Source organism: Diabrotica undecimpunctata, chromosome 5 (genome assembly GCF_040954645.1).
Source record: "Diabrotica undecimpunctata isolate CICGRU chromosome 5, icDiaUnde3, whole genome shotgun sequence".
In the NCBI taxonomy this organism is placed as follows: Eukaryota; Metazoa; Arthropoda; class Insecta; order Coleoptera; family Chrysomelidae; genus Diabrotica; species Diabrotica undecimpunctata.
Window position 1 is genome coordinate 8713933 of NC_092807.1, and position 23813 is coordinate 8737745.

The 23813-nt window shown below is 33.9% G+C and overlaps 1 protein-coding gene across 3 annotated transcripts in view; it reads right to left on the reverse strand.

Moving 5' to 3' along the window:
* The window catches only part of dpy (fibrillin-like protein dumpy), a 532146-nt gene that overhangs the window by 387365 nt on the left and 120968 nt on the right, over window positions 1–23813 (reverse strand). For all 3 annotated transcript variants that reach the window (XM_072531422.1, XM_072531423.1, XM_072531421.1), the window contains exon 2: window positions 18100–18155. In XM_072531422.1, the coding sequence (XP_072387523.1) occupies window positions 18100–18155 (56 nt within the window). The remainder of the gene's footprint in view (window positions 1–18099; window positions 18156–23813) is intronic.

Here is a 23813-nt window from a genome sequence, read left to right on the forward strand (position 1 = left end):
CCTCAGTATTCTTTGATCGAAGCCGCTTTGAGATATTTTGCGCGTTGCAAATAGACAGAAATATTCCAGTTTATATGTTTTGTTTATGCTAAGTTGGGCGAATAAATTTAAAAGATAATTAGATCACACTCGCTAAGGTCGTTGTCAAGAGCGGTTGACTTCAGCGTTAATCCAAATTTTACGTCAAATTTGTAATATTTCTTGTTTTTCGTCCCTTTTCATGGAAAATATGTAGTGTATTGTGGCAGTTAATGGTTCAGTTACAGTTTTAAGCGAGGTTTTGAAAGATATCCACATGTTCCAGTTTCTTGTTTTTTAAGAAGACCAGTCTAAAGTTTGACACATATGTCGTTATAATTTGACACCTCGAAGCGGCATCCTTATTTTAAATAGCTAGACGTCCTTCTTGTATTTTGTTTGTCCATTTGTTCCAGAAGATTCATGTAAGTACCCTTTTGTTTCATTTTTTTAGTTGCCCCATTCAACTTATCCACGACTCAGCTCTCCAAATAAACCCTGAGTGCCGTTCGCATAAGTTTTGATTTTATTTTGCTTGCCATATCTCTGCCCCAATAATTTCTGTCCTTAATTTGCAACCTCCCATAGTAATATACTGTGTGGTAGGCAAAATATTTCGTTACAAAGTTTATAACAATTAATTTGTGTATAATTTTTGGCGTTGAGGGCAATAGTGGCCCAATCCACAAATTTTCAAAACTTCAGTTTCCTGCAGAAACGACAGTATACAAATATGTATTAAGAAGTTTAAACCGGCGAACAGCCCAACCCTAATTTAGTTGACCAGTCGAGAGATGGCAGTGCACTGCACTTTTGCATTTATATCATTTAGATAATTCATATTACAAAAACAGCTCAAGCTATTTTGGGCCACTTTTGGTTTTAATATGTATTTTAGAATCAGTTGTATTTGAAAGTTTACAAGTACTGCAATCAATAAAACTTTGTTCATGTTAAGTTTATTTAAAATGGTTTTTGATTATAAGTATTACTCACTTCTATAACTGCTGAATATATAAGTCGATTAGATCAATAGATATTCTTCATTTGGAGTTATGCTGTATCACATCAAGTTTTTGGGGGTTTATAAAAAAAGTAATTTTGTCTGCTTAACGAACTGTTTGAGTGTAAATGATTTTTTTCAAGTATTAATTAGTCAATATGTTATTTTTAGAAATGGCCTGCCAATCTTTTGAAAATCCTGTTTCAAAATATGAACCGAGTAACAATTCATTAATCGAAGTGGGTGGTGACATAGAATGTGAGTATGAATTTTTAGACAAATATGCCTTAGTTATAATAAATTTTTATTTCCTTGTTTTAAAGTAGGTAATTCCAATTGCTCTATTCCAACTCCCGCCACATAGAGTAAGGGAGTACAAATAATAATTCCCGAAGTGCTGCAGGAAGCTCAAGCCTCTTAAGCTCCAGAATATTTCATATGGGAATCCATGAGCTACAGACTGGGAACTCCTTCGAGAGAAGCTCAGCCATAACCTCGTGGATCTTCCCCCGTATGGAGGCAAAGTTAAGGAGATCTCTTTGGATCACTTATCCGGAGCCCTGACCTCGGCATATGAAGTTAACTGCCCTCTTTTACATTCCCTGGTAGACACCTCAGGTAGAAATACACAGCACAGGCTGACTCGGAGTCTCTTCAAGAAAGCCAAGGGGGGCCTCCTGGAGAGGCTCAGGGGGAATAGAAGTTTCTGTCCTGAACACATGTCCGCTGTAGCTTAGCTTTATCATGCCCTCTTTAAAAATCCGACTCCGGGTGTGGATCATGTGGGTATTCCTAGTAGAAGTCTATCTTCCACTGACGAATCTCTTGGGCACTCACTTTTCAGCGAATGGTGGACTTTCGGGTGGCGAAAGAGGTAGCATCGTATACGAACCTGCCAATTTTTTTTTACCAAAGGTTTAGAAATGGCTCTTATTCATCGTAGAATTGCGGAAAATGATGATTAAGTGAAATGAATACGAACACTGTGGCTTCGCTATAATAAGGAGAAACTTGGAACCTCCAAGGAATCAGCTGTACTAAATCCACTTTTTGATGGGAGAAAAATACAAGAAGCTAAATACAAAGATCTGCTGTCATTGATTGATTAAATTCCTCCTGTTTATCGTAGTTTTTATTTCAATCTTACACATAACATAAAAGCTGAATATGATGACTTATTTGTAAAGAAATAAAAGGATGATGAAGATAATAATTAATACCTTAGTTTTTGGGTTTGAAATCTGTAATTTCATTTTTTTTTTAGAATGACATTTATTCTCTAAACATATCCAGAAACAGATAAATGTAAAAGTGGCCCATTCCACAATAAATCTCTTATTTGCATAAACAAATTTGTAAACAAACTCATTTTATTATTCCTTAGTACCCACATGCATATACATAGAAGATAATATTACAGTAAATCCAGCTTGAGCTGTTCAGAAAAAATTTTGTCCTTCATTTTCTCCGAATTAAATATTATAGGCTTAGGGTGTCCACCAGAAGAATAAGTATTTTGTTGATTTCAATATCATTGTTAAAATTTTCTACCCTTTTATCGCCTACTAATCTACTACTAATGTCATAGGAGTTCACTAAATCTCTATTACAGTTATAATTACAAAAATTTCGAAAACTGTTTTAGTTACGTATTTAACGAAGAAAAATTTAGGAAGTAAAATTCAAAAGCATTTATTTAACGGGACTTACTTTATTTATTTATTATTACTAGGAGATTAAAAGTAATACAAAAAGTGCGAATAGAAAAAAACTGCCAATGGACTGAAGAAACAAAATTCCTTGTAATAAAAAGCGGCTCGATTATCTACCGATAGCCTTGGAAGGCAGTAGAATGCATCTTTACAGAGAAAATTACCCAAAAGAAAGACGAAGGAAACATAAATTTAACGTATGATAAAATAATTACAAGGCAACACATAAATATTATTTTCTAGTTGCTTCAAAAGACGTTTCAATGGTATTAATGTGTCTTCCGTTTCAGCAGACGCAATTAGAAGACCATCTCTGAACATTTTATCGATTATATCAGTTTATGTGGTCGACTACTGGAACATCGAGGTACGACTTGCGTGCACTTGCTTTTATTTTTCTAGTTTGCCTATCTGGTAACCATTTAACATAAAATAAATGAAGTAGCGATCTGATATTTATGTTGAAGGCGGTTCCCCACTATAATACAAAGACTGTTCTTTCAAACAATACATCAGTGCATCGGAAAGAGATTAAATGTACCAAAGCAGTATATTATATATATACAGGGTGTTTGGTAGGTCGATGAAAATTTTTTAAGGGATAATAGGGGACGTCATTTGCAAAATTTTTTGCTAATAATGTATCGCTTAAACTGTTAAGGTTTCCGAAATAAAGTTAAATTTGTCAATATTCGAAAATAAAGCTGCTCGTCCATTTTATTTTTAAAAAGAATTATCTAACCGAGATACTTCCCTGACATACAAAATGCCTTACGTATTACTTGCTCAGACTGCAAAAACCCTTCGTTGAATCTTAATGCATTGTTAAAATAATCTTCATTAATGAAACGGGTAAGAAAGGTAAAACACAACAACGATACATCATGCTTTTTGCAACATTTATTATGCCTTATTAAGTATAAATTTCAGAAAACAGTCATTGTTGTTCAAAATGAGAACCACTATTCCTAATGAGCTATAGTTCGGATTGGAAGTTGATAAACAAGTTCTTTGAATCTGCCTCAGATGTGGTAGTCACACGGTGTTAAATCGGGCGATCTAGCAGGCCACAAAATCGGTCCAGTTCGTCCGATCCACCTATTGGGATAGAGATTGTTGAACCAAGCCGTAACAGCACGTGCATATTGTGCAGGGCATCCATAAAGTTGGTACACCATGGCATAATATGGCATGGTATGGCATAATAAATGTTGCAAAAAGCATGATATGTCGTTGTTGTGTTTTTCCTTTCTTACCCGTTTCATTAATGAAGGTTATTTTAACAATGCATTAAGATTCAACATTTTGTATGTCAGGGAAGTATCTCGCTTAGATAATTATTTTTAAAAATAAAATAGACGCACAGCCTTATTTTCGAATATTGACAAAAACTTTATTTCGGAAACCTTAACAGTGTGAGCCATACATTATTAGCAAAAAATTTTGCAAATGGCGTCACCTATTATCCCTTAAAAAATTTCCATCGACCTACCAAATACCCTGTATATATATATATATATATATATATATATATAGGGTGAGTTTTTAGTACGACATCGATCGATAATTCCATTGCGGTACAAGATACCCAAAAAACTAATTAAAAAAATGTAGATAATAATATTCTTCATACTTGGAAGATATATGGAATTTTACGGGATGATTAATAACTATGTGGTATAGCAAACATACAATTTTTTAAATGGGACACAATGTCAAGGAGATCTACACCTCCCATGTAGTTGTTGTAGATTAGGACACTCTTAGGACAAGATATCATTTTATGTATACTTTCTTGTTTGAAAAATCTTCTTTTTTCTCCCTTTGGTTCACTTCCAGCATATGTTGACATTGTAGTAACGATTTTATTATCAAACCAGGACACTACACTGACATCCCCATTGTCTATATTGGCTATTTTTCCTACCATATGTCCTCTGCCGCGCTTCTTTATTTCTTTCTCAGCTAGCGTCACAACTCCAGGAACACGATTAAGTCTTACTATTCCCAAAGGTAAAATGCCCTCTTTGGTCAGATATATCATAAAAGGTATGCTCGTGAACCAATTGTCAAAAAACAACTTGTAATGTTGATGTTTTGGTATCGAATCTGCTAATTTGACAACCACGTTGCTGCTCATACGAAGATTTGGTACTTCTAGGGTACAATATTACTCTGGAAATCACCAAACAAATTAAAGTCATAGCTGAATCCCGAAATACCACTCAGCACAAAGTTTTTGAAGCCCCACTTATGTGTTTTTTTTGAGTTATACTGCTTTAGCTGGCTTCGCGCTTTTGTTGGTATAATCTGTTCGTCTACAGCTAAAAATTCTTCTTTCAGAACCATGAGTAGTCATTCTTTGATTTGGCTCAGAACAGGTCTAATTTTGAATAATCTGTCATGTCCAGGCTGATCATTTTCGATCATGTCATCATTGTTATTGAAATGCAAGAAACGTTTTATTTCTTCGAATCTGTTACAGCTCATCACATCGCTAACTGTTCGGTGGCCAATATTGGCATTCCAATAGTGTCTTGTTGATAGAAGTTAAATTATCGACATGTAAATAGTAATTCCTATAAATTGTGCTATTTCATATTTTTTTATATTAGCTGGTTTATCTGGACGTTGTTGTACTGAGTATAAATTTGATTGGTCTGTGATATGCTCTATAAGACTATCAGGAAAGAGAAACTTAAAAAATTGGACCGGAGTTTCTAATTGTAAAATCGAAGAAGGTAACTTCCACCCAATTATGAGATTTCTTCCTTTTATATCGTAGTCTTTCAGACAAAGGGGTATCATCATCTGAGGATATGGCAGAAATGACAGTTTCCTTGACATTGCTTGGTAAATTTTCACGCTCCTCATTGTCACTATCTTGACACAATATCATCATGTTTGTGCCGTCTTCATCGGAGACAACTGATTCTTCACTATTAGTACTATTTGGAATTCTAACTGCATTCATTGTACCAAAAACGAGTTTCGGATCCATATCTACAAAAACAATCAATGAGTCCATAACTTCATAGTGTGCCATATATAGCACAAACCCTTTTTGGGGTTTTCGAGAGTCTTTCAACATTCTTAATTTTTAGTACTTACCAAGCAGATATCTAATATCACAATACAATAAATTTCAATTTTTTCTCGACGTAAAAAACGTTTTTACTATGAAAAATAACCTCTAATATCGAGCACTGTTTCACGTGGTTCAGAATTTCAACACGAATGAACTTGAAACTGCACACGGCTGAATATCTCGCCATCAGAACTATGCCGCATATCTCGTGTACAGTATTAGTACGTGTCAGATATGGGCTGTCATGCAGCTACGACAAAAATTGAGTTAAAACATTAAAAAAAATTTTTTTTGGTTTGGCCATTTATGGCACATGATGCGGTAAAGGTTTAATAATGACCTTGTAGGATTCTACAAATTTTCCAAGTATGGAGGATATCATTGTCTACATTTTTTCTAAATAAGTTTTTTAAATATTCTATACCATAAGGGAATTATCGCCCTATAAAACATACAACAATTTTGTCTATGGTTTAACATACATGTTTAAAATTCGGCAGATATAGATCAAAAACTAAAATGACTTCATACATTTCTCCACACCCACCATAGTAAACAATGGTTACTACACGATTGGAATTGAGAACGGATTGTAAGATTACAAATATGGCTTCTTGTCTTGTCTCTTCAAGGAGACGAAGAAGAAAGTGAAAAACTCGCTTAAAATTCTATACAAACATCGATCGAATCGATGTTAACATTCAAAATTAAGAGATTTACAAATTTGCTTTATAAATACAAGAAATATAAGAAAAAATATTTTATTATTAAAGAGCGGAATAATGCAAAGTTCATAAAGATGCATATATTGCACATTTTGCTCATTTCAAGCAACATTGCATATTTAAGCTACACACGATTTATGTTGCATATTTTAGAAATAAATTATATAAAACTTTCAAATTTTTCCTATTAATTGTAATTTTATAACCTGGAAATTCAGATTTTCTTTGAGGACAAGTCTACCAACATTTAAAAACTGCGACTCATAAGTTGAAGCTAAAAAAGATTCCATTAGCACCCGTTCAGCAGTCAATTCATACATCTCTTCAAAATATTCAAGATCAAAATGAACCAAAAAAAGAAAAATGTTTGTTATGTCAAGACCCATGTAAAGCTCGAAGACATGAGAAATATGGAAATACGTGCTTGGCGGAGGAAGGCGATGGATAGGGACGACTGGAGAAAAATTCTTGGGGAGGCTAGGACCCACACAGGGTTGTAAAGCCAAAATGATGATGATGATGTAAAGCTCTGTTAGCAGCAAACATTCCGTTAGAAAAATTGCAAAATACATATTTTAAGTAATTTTTGCAAAAATATTGTAACTTTAATATTCCTAAAGAGGCAACACTAAGAAAGGTCAATTTGAATGTATTGTGTGATGGAGTAATTGAGGAAATTGAAGTTTCTTTAAACGATAACAATTTTACGTAATCGTCGATGAAAGTACAGATTCATGTGGTCAATATATTGTGCATCTTATAATCGGCGCATTAAAAGAGGATTAACCAATACAACCTTATTTAATTGCTGCAAAATAACTAGAAAAAACTAATAATATGACTGTAAGCTATTTTATTCAGCAAAGACTCTAGCTTTCTTTCTGCCAAAAGAAATAAAAAGTGAAATTTTTTTAATATTTTATTCAGATGCCGCTCCGTACATGGTAAAGATAGGCCAAATTAAAAAAATAATTATCCACATATGGTACACGTCACTTGTCTTCTACATAGCAGAAACAGACTAGCAGAAGTTCTTAGGAGTAAATTTAATTTAGTCAATAAATAAATTTGAAACGCTAAAAGTATTTTTGAAAGCATCTCTACCTGTGCAAATCTATAAAGAAAAATTACCAGGTGTAAGCTTGCCTCCAGAGCTTGTAATTACAAGATGGGGAACATCGATTAAAGCAGCAATTTTCTACGCAAATCGTTTTGATGCATTAAAGACAATGTGCTAGATATTTAAAATGACTGAGAGTTTATAACTGAAAGTCAAGAATTTTTAAGTAACGTACAGATTGCTAAAGAACTTATGTTCATAAAAGTTAATGTTAGTTTTTTACCAGATCTAATAAAGTCATTAGAACAGAGGAACTTTGTGCTCATTGTCAAAAAATTGCCGGAAATACAGGGATTAAAATTAGAAAATTATTTAGAAAAAATTCAGATTTTGACTGTTTGAGAAAGCAGATTTCAAGCAATAGAAGGCAAAGGTTTTTAGTTAATTAGCAAATTCTCAAAGATCCATATGCCAGTCTATAAAAGAGGATGCTCTTTCTTTCGTTTTCCTTTTCAAATTAAGATAAAAAAGAAATCACAAATTAATTATTGATTATTTTTCTTGCTTAGTTAATCATCCATTAAGGTGACATTTCCTTATATATTGATAATGTCACTGAAGAAACAAAAAAAAACCAGGCTGCAAACCGTTCTCTGTACGCATTACAAAAGCTTATAAAATCAAACAACCTGATAAGAATATAAAAAATCAGAATCTACTGATCCATTTTTAGGTCTCTAGTAACATACGGATGTAAAATATGAACAATGAACAAAGCAAATAACGAAAAACTCAGACAATTTCACGACATAATCGTAAATCAGTATAAAATAAGAAAAATATAGAAATAAGAGAACTTTTTAATGATAATGATATTGTTCAGATCATTAGAGGGGCGTGTAGGGTAGTGTTGACAACCAAACAATTTTGGATAAAACTGATTTGGGAAATTTCTACTGGAAAAGGTCCCAATCAGATTACCAAAATATGATCATTCCGATTGAATCATGTTTGAATACAGATTGATGAAAGATCGAGCCAGTTGTAAAATAGTTGTACAGACAGACAAGACCCATGGTACAATGAATACACAAGGTATGATACATAATGTTCCAAAATCGGTTCGCTTTCGCGCATGACGTAGAACGCTTATCCCCGCAACATTTGAATGTAGTATAGGAAAGACTTTTGATTTTAAGTTTTTTATATAATTTGGCTAATTTAATTATAGTAATTATAAAGAGATGATAAAATTATGTTATTATAATATTTTAATCATAAATAAAATTTTAAAGTTAATTTAAATTTATTGATTTTTGGTACAGTTATTTTGTTAACATAGATATCCTTTATAAAACAAGTTTTAATTATCTTTTATTACACGTAGGTGCAGGTTAATTAACTTATACTCCAGAGTTCGATATTTCAGATGTTTAAAAAGATACAAAAAACTGGTAATGAAGGTACACAAAATTTGTACGTATATACCTACTGAACAAAACACAAAATCAAAATAAATAATGATAAAGTCAACTTTATTTAGATCGGATGAGCTAGCTGGCCATCGAATATTGTAGTGTAGTGAGGTCACACAATATTGCACAACATTTTAAATGACATCTTTTGTAATATTCAAACATAAAATTATCTTGGTATTGTTTATAATAATGATAACATTATATATTTTAATAATGATAACATGATTTAACAAAGAAAAATATCTTATTCTGGAAGATGCTAAATTGATTTCTTCCGAAACAGTTCTTATTGCAAATTGCATAGCAGGCTGAGGCTAGTTTCTTACTTAACAAATAGATATGAAAGAACCATTTAAGGTTGCTGTCTAAAAAAATAACAATTTTGCAATAACATGTTAAAAAGCTTTAAACTGATATATTCTTATGAATTCTGGGTCTTCGTTAATCTATAAAATGAAATATATTATAATGGAGTTTTTTCTAGTTGCATAACTATGCACATCACTCAATTTATTCAAATGTTTTTAAAAGCACCTATTTTTAACAGCGATGGTTCATAAAGATGTGGAATATTTACTTGCGACTTGTATATATTTGTATAAAGAGACATATGTAAGCATATATCTAAATTATTTTTCTATTATAAAATAAATGACTCAGTCAGTATTGAGTTACTTTAAAATATATTTATTATCTCATAACTTGTAATTTGCAGATAACCGATATTATCGTCGAACTTTTGTTTTTATACAAGCCTTCTGTCTTGCCGGTGTAAAGTCGTCTGAAGTCGATATTTATTGTGTTTTGCGTTTGAACTTATTTGTGCCTTATTTTTATATTATTATATTGTTTGATAAGTAAATTTTGCATATAATAATCGGTAGGTTATAGTAATGTGTATATTTTTTATTTTACTAAATTTCATTATAACTCATCTAAAATACCATATTGAATTGTAAAACAGATTTTTCTTTATTGTAATCTATTTTGTTTTTATTTCAGTAAAACTGCTGGGAAATGAGTGACAGTGAAACAGAATACGCAAATCTACTACTATTTACCAATTCACAGTATTTCCTCTGCAGAAAATTTTTAAACTTTAAAGGATTTGCATACAGAAAAAAAGCTTATATTATTAGTATATGTATGAAAACAAAAATAAATATTTCGCCTGAATCCCTAGGAAAAGTAAAGGTTTTATGCTACTGAAAATATATTTTTTATTCAATTATAACCAAAACAAAACATTTAAAAAAAAATTTGATCATTTTTTGACCATAATTTCAAAATAGCTAGTACAAAATAGATAGTACGTTAAGCTGTAATAATGGGTACGAGGTGGTTCGAGCGGTCTTGACTACGTCACACTCCTGTGCCAGCTGTCAAATGTCATGCGCAATATCATACCTTCTGTATTCATTGTACCATGGACAAGACCCACTCACGATTGTAGCGTCATTATATCTGTTTTATTATCGAAGTTTGTCTTTTTATAGACTTTACATATTCATCCAAACACGCTTATTCAAGTACTACATACTATAAGACAGCGGTTCTTAACCTGTGGTACGTGTACCACTGGTGGTACATATCATTATCTACGGTGGTACGCAAAAACACAGCCAAAATCAGCACCGCATAAAATAACACACAAAAAACAAAAACACAAGTAAAAATAAAATAGCATTGTCGAAATGCCGGTCCCACCGGCAACACTGATTGTAAAATCGCCGAGTACTAGTGAGTGAACTATGGAGTACCTACACAGTAGTAGTACACAAGTGAGTTTACATTAGTCGTGTACAGTATAGGTTTCAGTTATGTGGTACCACAAATAATAAAAGAAATTTTACTATGAACATGACTTAAAAAGGTTGAGAACCACTGCTATAGAATAAGTTTTTATGTTTTTCTTCTCTTTTATCTACCATGAAAGCATTACAATGAAACAGTGAGTGTCTACCATATGACTCAGTGTAATGAAACTTGCGAATGACCTGCTTTTTATAGCCGAAAGATTTTAATTCTCCCTATAAAAACAGCAACATCCAATAAATTTAAAAGCCGCAACAGCGTATCTCCCCTTCCACCGAAGAAATCTCACTTTTACTTTCATAAACGCAGAACAACAATGACCAACGCCTACTACAATTAGTTCACGAGAAAACCTTCGATCTAGATTTGTTCGGATTTATGAATTATGGATCGACGCTCGATCGATTTCTTTTCTGTTTCTGTTACTGTATAGCCAATGTGACGCTGGCCAGATTAAGGTGGAGTTTCTGGCTGCGCGTATCAAAGAAGTAGGGCCCTAAGGCTTTCCACCAAAAGAAAACAAGTATTTAAAGTTTATGGATGCATAAAATTTTTAGTGGAAAAAATCTTCAGTTTTATATGATGATTTGCAAAAATAGGACAAAATAAAAAATAATAACAAAGACCGAACAGATATCCTAAAAAACACGCTAAAATTAAAACAAAATAAAGAACTTTTTTTCAGCTTTGCTTATATTCGTTTTTCCGAATATAGAGCTCCTACAAGTTTATCCCTTTATCTCTTTGTGCCACTCCTTTCTATATTGATACTGCAGCTCTTTTAATGTTATTACTCCAATTTATTTAGGGTTTTTCTCGTGTTTTGTAGCTTCTGTAGTTCACTACTTTGGTGCCGTTTACTTTGGTTGTATTTCGAACTCCGAACTGCAATTAGGAAGATACCACAGTAGGCTGATCAACTGCTTAATATTCTCAATACTGACATACGAATGTGAATCTTGGATCCTAGGACGCCACTAAAATTTTCTGTTGGAAAAGAATGTAATGAATTTCGTAGATCGATCAAAGGACAATTAATTCAGTTTTAAATGAGCTAAAGATCAGCAAACGGCTCTCCAGCATGATCTATCTCCAAAAATTAAAATAATTTGGACATGTTATAAGAGCAGAGAGCAGACACAGAAAAAAGGAGACTTATTATCACAGGAAAGTTATATCGACCAAATTACAAGAATATGTAAAAGACCTATGCACAGACTAGCAGTGACTAGAGATATTTGGTTTTGGATTCTTCAAAAATAAATCCTTAAAACTTTTGTCTATACGAAACCAGTCAGTTTCTTTTCCAGTATTAACCACTTTAAATGGAGAAGGTTTAGGTCTTGACTGCCGAATAAGGTCATCCCATGCTTCTGGAACATCAACAACCATGTTTTTTGCACGAGAAATGAGACTAAAGTCACTACCGCAAGATAGATATGAATATCCTCGTATTGGGTATACGTGTGTTATCTGTGATACTAAATTTAGTACATACTTCAGGATATATAAAAACGGATAAAGACGTTGGTTTTGATCTGACCCGGGCAACCATCGGAGAAAACCCATATTTCACTTATTTTACCGAGTATATATGTTCTTTCAAATATTGAAATATCATGAAAGTCACTTTATTTTAACCACCTTTAGCCTTTCCTTTGTGATAAGTAAACATATGGACATTATTGCCTACGATGTCGTGTACACCAAATGGATAGTACCAAAGCTGTCTGCTATAGAAAACTTTATTTGTAGTCAAATTGAGTAGTGGAAGATTTTGCAGAAAGTCAAAGGCTATTGTAGATACATTTTAATGCTGACATTTATGTTTAATTTTTTGTTTTATATCATAAAATACCTTTGCTTTAACGTGATAAAGGATGACCGTTGACTAAGAGTGGGACAAGGGCTTTTACAACAAACCGTTTGGACATCTGTTGTTTTTCTAAAACTATCCGAATGTTCTATGTAGTTTAATCTGGACATCTGAGATTTTTACACATTTGAATGTGTGAGATGGGGAAAGAAACTACCATTCTATGGGAACAATATAGAAAGTCGAATTTGCGAAAAATGGACATGTGTTGTTTTTCAAATAATCACTTCAATTATACTAATTTAATTTCGTGCTTTTTCAGTTTCTGGACATAATTTAGTTAGTCTACTCGGCATCCTTTTCTTATAACACTTTTTTTTATATTTAGTTCTAATTTTTGTCCAAATTTGTTTTTCCTTCTGACACTCAAGATTATCCTTGCATCTATAGCTATTTATCCGTAAGACATACTTTTCTATTAACATCGGTGTCTTCTAAGAAGACTTACCTCGTCTGTAAATGCAAAGTTCTATCTCCACCATCTCCGATTAAACGTTTTACTACCACTAAAGTGCTAAGCCTGAAAATAACCTTCAACAAATTTCCTTGCTTACACGACAGCCCATATCTCTTGCAAGATACGATCTGGCAGTGACTCTAAGGATGAATAGTAAATTCGATTTTTTCCGAAGAACTTGTTTTCACACTTTTGCTCGGATCTGATAAAGACCGGAGCAGAATAAAAGTTAATTTCTTGTAATTATGGGCCAGTTGCAATGCTCTTATTACTAATTGCGCGATATTTACTTGATTTATTTCCTTTAATATGCAACGTGCTATTTATTTATAAACGTAGAGGCAATTTGAACCAATTAAAAAAAAACTAGATTCTTTTTTTTTTCTGTCAAACGGTAGACGTAAAATAAATAGTGTCTTACAATTTAATATATGACAAGGAAACATTTTAAAATATGGATGTTATACATCAGTGAACAGCAAAATTAAGGCACACATTTAAATTGGGACATTTTTGATGTCTCGAATTTCCTAAACCTGTTATCTAATTTAAGTGATTTTTTTAATTTATTTTAACCATACTCTTTAAAAATATCGTTATAATAATATTGTTGCTAGATAGGTAAATATCATTGTATACCGGGTGAAAAAATGATAATGTGTTTTTTTCGCAAAGTTCGGAGCACCCTGTGGAAATTAAAACTCAATTGTAGCCTTAGTCTTTCTTAACATTTTATTTTTTTAATTCAATCGCTAATGCGCCATAATAACGGAGATATGTAGTTTTATAATACAAAACGTGTTTATTAGCATTACGTAAGAATAACAAGTTATAGCATTATAAAAGTAACAAAAATAATTCAATACAATACGTGTCCGTATGGCGTGTTTCCACCCCTACTTCTAATACGGCTTCAAATATCCGAGGCTACTCAAGAAATATCTCAAGAGCTATTGTTTCTACCTTCTATAAGGTTCTAGGAGGTGGCAAACACTTTTGTAGCCTTCTGCCAATTATGTCCCACAAATGTTCGATCGGGTTAAGATCTGGACTATGCGGTGGCCAATTCAAAGCCCAAAGATTTACTTGTTGTAAATATTTGGTTATAGTTCGTGCAACGTGAGGTCTTGCATTATCATGGATTAGTAAAAATTGTTACCAATATATGGAGCGAAATGTACAACATGCTCTCACAAAATATCGGTTTAGTACCTTTCACTCTTAAAAGAACTGTAAAAAGAACGTTTTCCCAGTCGTAATTATTACAGGTTACCTGTGCTCTGGCAAATGGAAATCTAGCTCTGCGGTGGTTTGCAGTATATGCTAGAACATGGTATCAATGCTGGGTTGGATATTATGAACTGCAATAAATTCCGTTAAAAGATATCTTCAGTATCTTCCTTTTCGATAATTGGCACTACCACAGACAGCAGTTCTGGAGTGGGGCGGTAGAAATAACGGCCTACAGGATGCTCATGACACGAGTTTACAGAACAAGTCTGTTGCAATTGGCATGCGCCTACAGGACCGTGTCTGCGTCAACCTTGTGGACCATCACTGGATGTGTTCCGTTGCATATTTTGAAGGTGGAAGGAGACCCAAACCTTACTATAGCCGCGAGAAGACAGGAAAGGGACAGTTCAATTGAAAGATGGCAAAAAGAATGGAACAACACGGAGGATGTAGCACAGTGGACAAAGATGCTGATCCCGAACATAAAAGATTGGGTGGACTGTGGCCACAGGCAACTGGATTATTTCCTAACGCAGGTGCTCACAGGACACGGGTATTTTAGGGTCTACCTCTCTAGGTTCGAAAAGACTGACACAGATGAATGCGTATGCTGCTGACACTCAGACACTGTGACACATACGATGTTAGAGTGTAACAGATGGATAGTAGAAAGGAACAAAATGGAAAGAGAGACAGGTGTGAATATTTTGTTACAATGAGAAGAAACAAAAAGAGGAAAAAAGACAGCTGGACCAACAGCAAAGGTAAGAGAAAAAGATGCTGGAAGTTAAAGGTAGAAAAGTGAGTCAGACTGTATGAGTTAGACTGTGGGGAAGCAGGAAATGCCCATCTGGACGTGATACGCCCGTTGTACTAGGTGCGATGACAGTCTTTTACGCGCTATCTGGAACAAGACAGGGGGCCTCCTTGGTAACAGTCTGTGGATGAATGAAGGTAGTGCTGTGGTAGTAATGCCGGCCTTACAGCGGCCATTCCGCTTCCGGATCGCTAGATGACAGAGGAAGGTCTTGTTTAGCAGATAGGCATTCGGTGTGGACTCGGAGACTTGAGGACGTTTTAAAGTACCTTGGGAACTATCGCCGGGAGTACGAAGAACAAATCCTGTACTAAGGTCAGTCAGGCGGCGTCCTGGACTGAGATCTCTTTTGAAGATTCAAGACCATCCCTCTATAAAGACGAAAAAAAACACTGACACTGTGCCTTAGACAAAATGATACATTTTATAATTTTTGCTCAGAATTAAATTGTTTAGGTATTTGTCTGATGAACCAGTAATTGCTTAAAAACATTGACATTTTTTTTTTGCTAAAAAAACTAGAGTATCGAAGGATTTATTGATTGCAGTATTTGTTTGTTAAATCCAGTTTTTCTTTGACAGCATAATGTCGAACTCTCGCTTATTTGCGTTTACCAGACAACTATTACCTCTCAAACCATAGCATCGTTATTTCCCATAGAGCTAATGATTTTCTTCAGTTCCGTCCTTGTCAAATCTTCGCGCCGTATCTTTTTCATGGTCAATTATAAAATAATTATTCGCACGAATATGAAACGCGAATAATATTTTCCTCATTAAAACATAAATACGGCACTACATTCGTTTTTATTTGTTCTATGGCTGGCGAGATTTACAGTGTCGTTTGGCTCGGTTCCCACAGCACCGGAATACTTGCTCGTGGAAGATAATTTTAATAACGAAGAAATGTAATTTATATTTAAGAATTGTTGTATGTAAGGTCCTTGGCACTCAAGTTATCCTATTTAATGATAGTCTGTACAAAGAAAGGAGAGAAAAAAATTAAAACTGAAGCAGATAAACAAAAAGATATATGTCAATTTTGACAGAAGCAAATTGTTTGTTGTTATCTTTACCTAAAAGGAATGTTCTGTTTGGAGTCGCATTTTAGGGATTTAATTTTTAATTTTTTAACTAATTTTGGCAATATTTCAATTTGTTCCATACTCCCAGTTTATAAAAACCTTGAGTAAAAAGATTCTTTTAAATTTTATTACTTGAAGTTTGTACTTCATTCACTATTTATTCAGTTCTTATATATTTTACGTACCGAAACACGTATGTGCTATGTATACGTTCGATTTGTCATTATTTTTGTTACAAATTTGCTACATTCGGAAGATCTTAGTCTTATCTTCATGATAAAATATGTATACAAGTACCAGACGACGATCTGTCAAAGGTGTAGATTAAAAAATGAAACTAGTCTTAAGTTCAATATTCCCGAGGTCTTCGATCCACTTTCGGTTGTGTCCAGAGTGCATTATATCGTCTCGGCCACTTTCTCCTTCGCATTTGCTTACACAATGAGAAGAACGCGGATCGTTTTTTGATAGCTCGACCACTGCGATTCCACCAAGAGTTAAGAATGTTGATTTTAACATTTTTGGGTAGATTAAGCTAAAAAAAGACAGTATTCACAGAGAGAAAGATATTTTTTTTATAATAAACAAGAATATTGTAAGTGAAATGAATTGAAGGAATTGGTGACGTTTTATAAACTAAGAAGTATAAATAGTGTCAAATGCGTTGGGATCCCCTTCTTAGATTGATCTAATGGGGAAATTTTCGCTCTATAACACGGTTAGGTGGTTCAAAAGGGATACTTCATAGTAATGCATTAACATCTAATTTAAAACGTTTGGAGAGATTAATTGTTTCTGGAAACGTTCCCGGGAGAAGATCAAGATTACCATTATCAACTAGATGGTCTAACCAAATTAAGAATTCAGCTGGAAACTCATTTTGGGAAGCTCTTAGAGCTGCTGAAGATAGAGACCAATGGAGAAAAATTGTTAGGAATATTGGAAGAAATCACGATTTTCAGTAATGGGAAAACGACAAAAGAGAGAGATATTTTAAACGAATCACAGCTGTGTTCTATTCATTTTTTAGAAAATGAAGTTATGTAACTGAGGTCAAGTGGTTCTAATAGATAACTGTCGACAATTCCAACCCAAATGCTGTCTAAAATCGTCCTTTAACTCTAGCTTGTGAAGAGTTGTTAAAGAAAAAATGATTATTTTGAAAATCGTATAATTGCATATCCTGATCACTGAACACAATAATTATAAATCTTTAATATTGTTCAAAATAAACTCATTTTTGAATGGCGCACGGAAAATTTTAAGCCCATCAAAATATATTTAATAGAGAAGTCGAAAAAGATGGATCTAGGCCTTACTACTTCGTGATTATTTCGTAGCAGCTTAGCCAGTATTTGAGATACAGAGCAGTGAACAACATCGTTCATAAAAATATACTTGTAGACAGAGTTACTTGAAGAGAATCGTGGCGAATTTACAAAATTATTTCCTTTCCTTTATTACTTCCATTATTCTTTCCCTTATTTCATTTTCCGTTCATCCACTTTGATCAGTATTTTTTTTCGAGATAAATGTAGGTAGTATTTTGATTTTAGAAGGTAAAACTGTCATTTTCCCTCCTACATACATGTAGTTGGTTTTTGTTGTATTTATATTGATACGTTTTACGTTGAGACACTTTATTGACTTAAATTTTAATTTTTCATACATTATTTCCTCTTTTTAAGTCATTATCATTCATTTTCCTAAAATAATAAATAATATCACTTACCGTCGTATTCAGCCATGTAATCCAAACGACTAGAGGAATAATTATCTTCATTTTTGCTGAAAACAAAAAAGAATCGTTAGTTTGCTACTAGCTAAATATAAAACTGCATATGAAATTTTTTTATTAAGGTCTAAATAAGCTAAAGTTGTATAAAACGTAGTGCAAAATCTTAAACAGGACATAAATTTAGCGAAACACATTGATAAAAATCTTTGTTCTAAAATTAAAAATCAATCAATATAGGCATTTTATTATATATGATCATTTTTATATGGTATGGATTTTTAGTAAAAGCGATCACCTTTCAGTTTCGAGTTTCCATACTTTCTCTCTATTATTAGTTATGCCTTGTAGCCAGTACTCCTTGTTTCATATATATATATATATATATATATATATATATATATATATATATATATATATATATATATATATATATATTCAGGGATTTCACAGTATTCACAGCCTTCCCTCGCTCAACCATTTCCATTTCTCTCTGTTGTCCCATTCTCCATCGTTTAGGTATTTCTTACTCATGGTGTCGTCTACTTCGTTCCTACAGGATTTTCGAGGTCGTCCTCTTTTCCTTCTTCCTTTTTCCATCTGCTGTCGCTAGTTCTTCTTACATGTCCATAGCACTTTGGTCTTTTTTGTTCTATATATGTTACTATGTCTGTTTCTATTGATGTTCTTTGCTTTATTTTGTCATTACTTCTCCTATCCATTCTTGTTACTCTGCAGCATCTTCGCAGGCATTCCCTCTCTGTTGTTACTATCTTACTGCTATTTTTCTTGTTTATGATCCAATTTTCAGCCCCATATGTCATAATACTTCGCACTAATGTTTTATAAATCTGTGTTTTTGTCTTCATATTTGGGTGTCTATCCCATCATACTGAGTCAAGTTGTCGGATTGCTGTTCTTGTTTGTCCTAATCTTTGGGTAATTTCTTCCTCTGTTGCTGGCTTTTTCGTGATTATAAACCCTAAGTATTTGAATTTATCCTTTTCTTTGATTGTTACGTTGTCATCAATCTGTAGATCTTCTATGTCTTCTTCACTTGTAGATAGGTACTCTGTTTTCGCGAGGTTAATTTCTAGGCCAGTCTTGGTATATTCTTCTTGTAGTTTCTTCATCATGTAGCTGAGGTCGTTTTGGTCTTGAGCAATCACTACTTGATCGTCTGCAAAGCTTAACGTATATAGGTATTCGTTCCGTACCGGTACTCCCATGCCTTCGCATTTTCTTTTCCATGTAGTCAAGGCTTTCTCTAAGTATATTTTGAATAGGATTGGAGATGTGGAGCAACCCTGCAGGAGCCCTTTTGTTGTGGTAAAGTTTCCTATGATTCTTGTTCCCATTTTAATGGACACTTTATTTTCTTTATACAGAGCTTTTGTAGCTTCTATGAGTTCCGTCTGTATTTCTAATTTGTACATTGCCTCCCATAGTATTGACCTTTGGTACAGAGTCATACGCCTTTCTCAGGTCCACAAATGCCAAATGTATATCTCTATTTTTTGCTTTTTACTTTTCCAACAGTTGTTCCAGTGTGTATATGTGGTCTATGCATGATCTTCCTGCCATGAAGCCTGCCTGATCTTCCCTGATTTTGCCTTTTATTGCTTGCTCTACCTTTTCTCGCAGTATCTTCCCATATAATCTTCCTATTGATGATATTACGCTTATTCGTCTGTAGTTTTCGCATCGTTTTCTATCTCCTTTCTTAAATATAGATGTCATATATGCCTCCGTTCATTCCTTTGGGAGCTGCTCTCCATTTATGGCTTTCTGAAATATCCCTTGTATCATCCGGTATAATTTTTTGATCCGTATTTTATAAGCTCAGGTGAGATGTCTCCAGGTCCCGGTGCTTTCTTATTTTTGATTGCTTTTATGGCCGTTCTCATTTCCTTATCTGTTATTTCTATTTCTTGTTGTGGGGATCCGCTTCGTCTTCGCCTGTTTTCTTTTCCAATGAATTGTGGTCTTTGTTCTGTTAATAGTTCCTTGTAAAAGTCCTTCCATTCTTTGTCCTGTATATTTTCCAATTAAATTTTTTCTTTTGAGTTTTGTTTCAATCCTCTCAGTACTTTCCACGACTCCGAAGTTCTTGTACCTCCTATGTATGCTTCAATATTTAAGCAGGTTCTTTCCCATTCTTCATTCTTTTGTTGTGTTATTTATTTTTTCACTTCTCTATCTTTTCTCTATATTCTTTATTAACTTCATCTAACTCCTTGTTTCAATTTGGCTTAATTATCTTTTATTTTTTCCCCCAAAATTTTATAATTGTATCATTGCTTGCCTTGTTCTTCATTATTATATAAATTTTTTCGTGAAATTGTAGATTTCCATAAATCCGTAGAATTTGACAAAATCCTGGAAGCACTACAAGCATGCTGCATTGACTACGGATATATAAGGTAATTTTACAATACATACAAAAACGCAACTTTGTCGGTGAAACTACATAAAAAACGGATCATATCTCAATCGGTAGAGGAGTCCGACAGAGTGATACCTTATGGCCCAAACTGTTTGCCGCAGTACTAGAATATGCTTGTAAAAAACTTAACTGGGAAGAGAAAAGCCTGAACATTGACAGCAGAACATTCACAAATTTAAAATTAGCAGACGACATAGTTTTGTTCTCGGACAACCTCAAGGAGATATGAACAATGCTACATGAACTTCAGTTAGGGTGTGCCAGTGTAGGTCTTAAAACAAAATTCATGACAAACCTAGTACCCAGTGGAAATATCAATATTGGAGACAACGAAGTAGAGCTAATGGAAAAATACATATACCTTGGACACGAAATAGAGATCACAAGAGACAACCAAATATGCGAACTACGAAGAAGAATAAACCTAGCATGAGCAGCTTATGGAAAACTCAAAGACATCTTTAAAAGCGATATACCAATTTCGTTAAAACGTAAAACACCTACGGTGCCAAAACTTTGACATTGACAGCTACACTTCTAAAACGCTGCAAATAGCTCAAAGGAAAATAGAAAGGTCAATGCTGAGTATATCGCCTCATGATCGAGTTAGAAATGAAGACTTAAGACGAAGAACAGGAGTTACCGATGTAATTTCCCGAACTGCCACACTGAAATGGAACCGGGCCGGACACGTTGCCCAAATCAGTGATAAAAGGTAAAAGGTGGACGAAGAGATTGCTTGAGTGGAGGTCGAGGTAAGACAAAAGAATTAGAGGAAGATCCCCTACTTGTTGGACTGGCGATCTCAAAAAAATGTCAAGACATTGGATGAAAAGTGCTCAAGATAGAGCACAATGAGGGAGGCCTATGTCCAGCAGTGAACGCAAAGGGCTGGGTGCTAATAATGGCAATATTTTATATTCTTTAAAGCTGAAAATTAAAACAGTGAACAAACTAAATTCCTAACACTAACTCGCTATGACAAAGTACCTTAGTAAGTCAGGTCTAACTAATTAATCCCTTATCCTGTTTGCTTTTTAAGTAATATAACGATCTCTTAGTTAATAATGAACTTAACAACATATAAATTATCCAAATCTCTATGTACGTACTGAATGAATAGATACACCTGTCGGTAATTACACTTCAAACGTGTGTTTTTCTGTTTGAGCGCACAAATAACTAGAAGCGGAAAATTGTTTAAAAACCTAGGTTTGCCGACGAAATTGCAGTGCTCGTTCTCGGTGCGCGTTCGGATCTCTTCTTCTGCTTCGTAATTACATCCGTTTTCTTTTAATCGACGACGTTTAGACCGAGGCGGTTAGGACGTTGTTTTCGCTTTAAAAAAGTGTCAATCTTACTCGATGATTGATCAAAACTCATATTAGAAAAAATATTAGGTGTACACACATAAATCAACTTAGTTTATTGCTTTAAATTGAGACGGTAGCTAGAAGAAGGGCCCATCTGCTAAAAGTGTATTTTGATAAACAAGCATTTTTTTTTGTTATTGGCTTTAGAATAAATACCCACACAGCCAGATACAAATTTTTAAAATCAGATGCAATACAAGGATTCCACAACGATTACACTCTTCTCGTCGAGGGACCGATCAGGGCATTTTTATAAGCGATAAAAGGTAGGCCTCGGACATATAGGTATACATACATTAAGGAAAGACATCAGGTATCAACAAAGATGGTTATATTTGTATATTCGTTATTCTGACGAAAGACAGCAAACAATCGTAAATTTTTTTTCTGTCAAAAGCAAGAAGATGCAGTATATTATATGGGCTTTCAATGTTTACTTTTAAAAGTTTTCTGAAAAGCTCTTTTGATTGAGCTCTATATTTTAAACAATCAAAAAAGATGTGGTCCAGGTCACCGATTTTACAGGCCTCACAAAGATCACTCTCAAGTATTTTTATTTTAAATAAATGTGCTGGATAACATGCGTGACCAAACTTCATTCTACTGATAGTAGTTATACTTTTTCGACTGTAATCGTACTCCTTGTACCAAGGTTTTCTCCTTAATTTGGTTTCAAGTCTGGTGTAACGTGTTGGATTTGTAAACCTGTACTCTTGCCATAAATAGGACCATTTCATCATTATTCTCTGTTTTGCTATGATTATTTGTTCATCTGCGGTTAATTCGTAATTTATTTGTTCCCCCATTATAAATAGTTCAGCTCAACAGGCCTCAAAGGCCCAAGGCTTCAACGGTTTTCTTCCATTTCTTTCTATCTTGTGCTAAGTTTTTCCAATCTTGTACCCGCAGCGACTTCAGATCTTCTTTTGCCGACTCCAGCCATTTTCTTCGGGGGCGGCCTCTTTTTCTTTTTGTACCAGCCTCTGTGTTTATTAATTCATTGGGAATTCTTCCTTCCTTCATTTTTGCTATATGTCCGAGCCATCTTAATCTTTGAATTTTAGCAAGTCTTGTTATTTTTGGTTGCCCATATATTTGCATTATTTCTTCATTCGTTCTTCTTCGTCAGATGTTCCCCTCTTTTACACCTCCGTATATCCTTCTAAGAATTTTTCGTTCCCATCTATCTAATTTTACTTCCATATCTTTATTTAGTGTCCAGGTCTCGCTAGCATAGAGTAATGTAGGTCGGATAACTGTTGTATATATTCGTTTTTTTGCTGTTCTGGATATTATCTTCGACCTCAGTATCTTAGTCAGGCTCCAAGCTCTCTTACTACCTTTGGCCATTCTTTTTATAATTTCTTGGTTCTCTTCATTCCTATTTGTTAGTGTCACTCCCAAGTAATCGAATTGGCTAACAACTTCAAAGTTATATTTTTTACTTGGGCTTTGTATCTTAAAGGACTGTCCTTGATGATTTTCGTTTCCCCTCATCACCATATATTTTGTTTTTTCTTCGTTTATTTCTAAACCATATTTTCTGGCCATTCTCTCTATTCTAGTAAATATTTTTCTTAATTCTGCAGGTCTCCTTGTTATTAAGGTAACATCATCTGCATATGCTACGCATTGATGCCTGTGATGATATATTGTGCCTCTAGTGTAGATGTTACATTCTCGTAAAATCTTCTCTAAGATCAAATTGAAAAAATCTGTTGATAACGGGTCACCTTGTCGCAGACCTCTATTAGTGATAAAGCTATCCGAAACCCGTCCTTCTAACATGATTTTACTGTTAGTATCATTGAGTATGCATTTAGTCAGTCTTACTATTTTTGGTGGAAATTTAAAATATTCCAGTGCTTCATATACTTTATTTCTTTTTATAG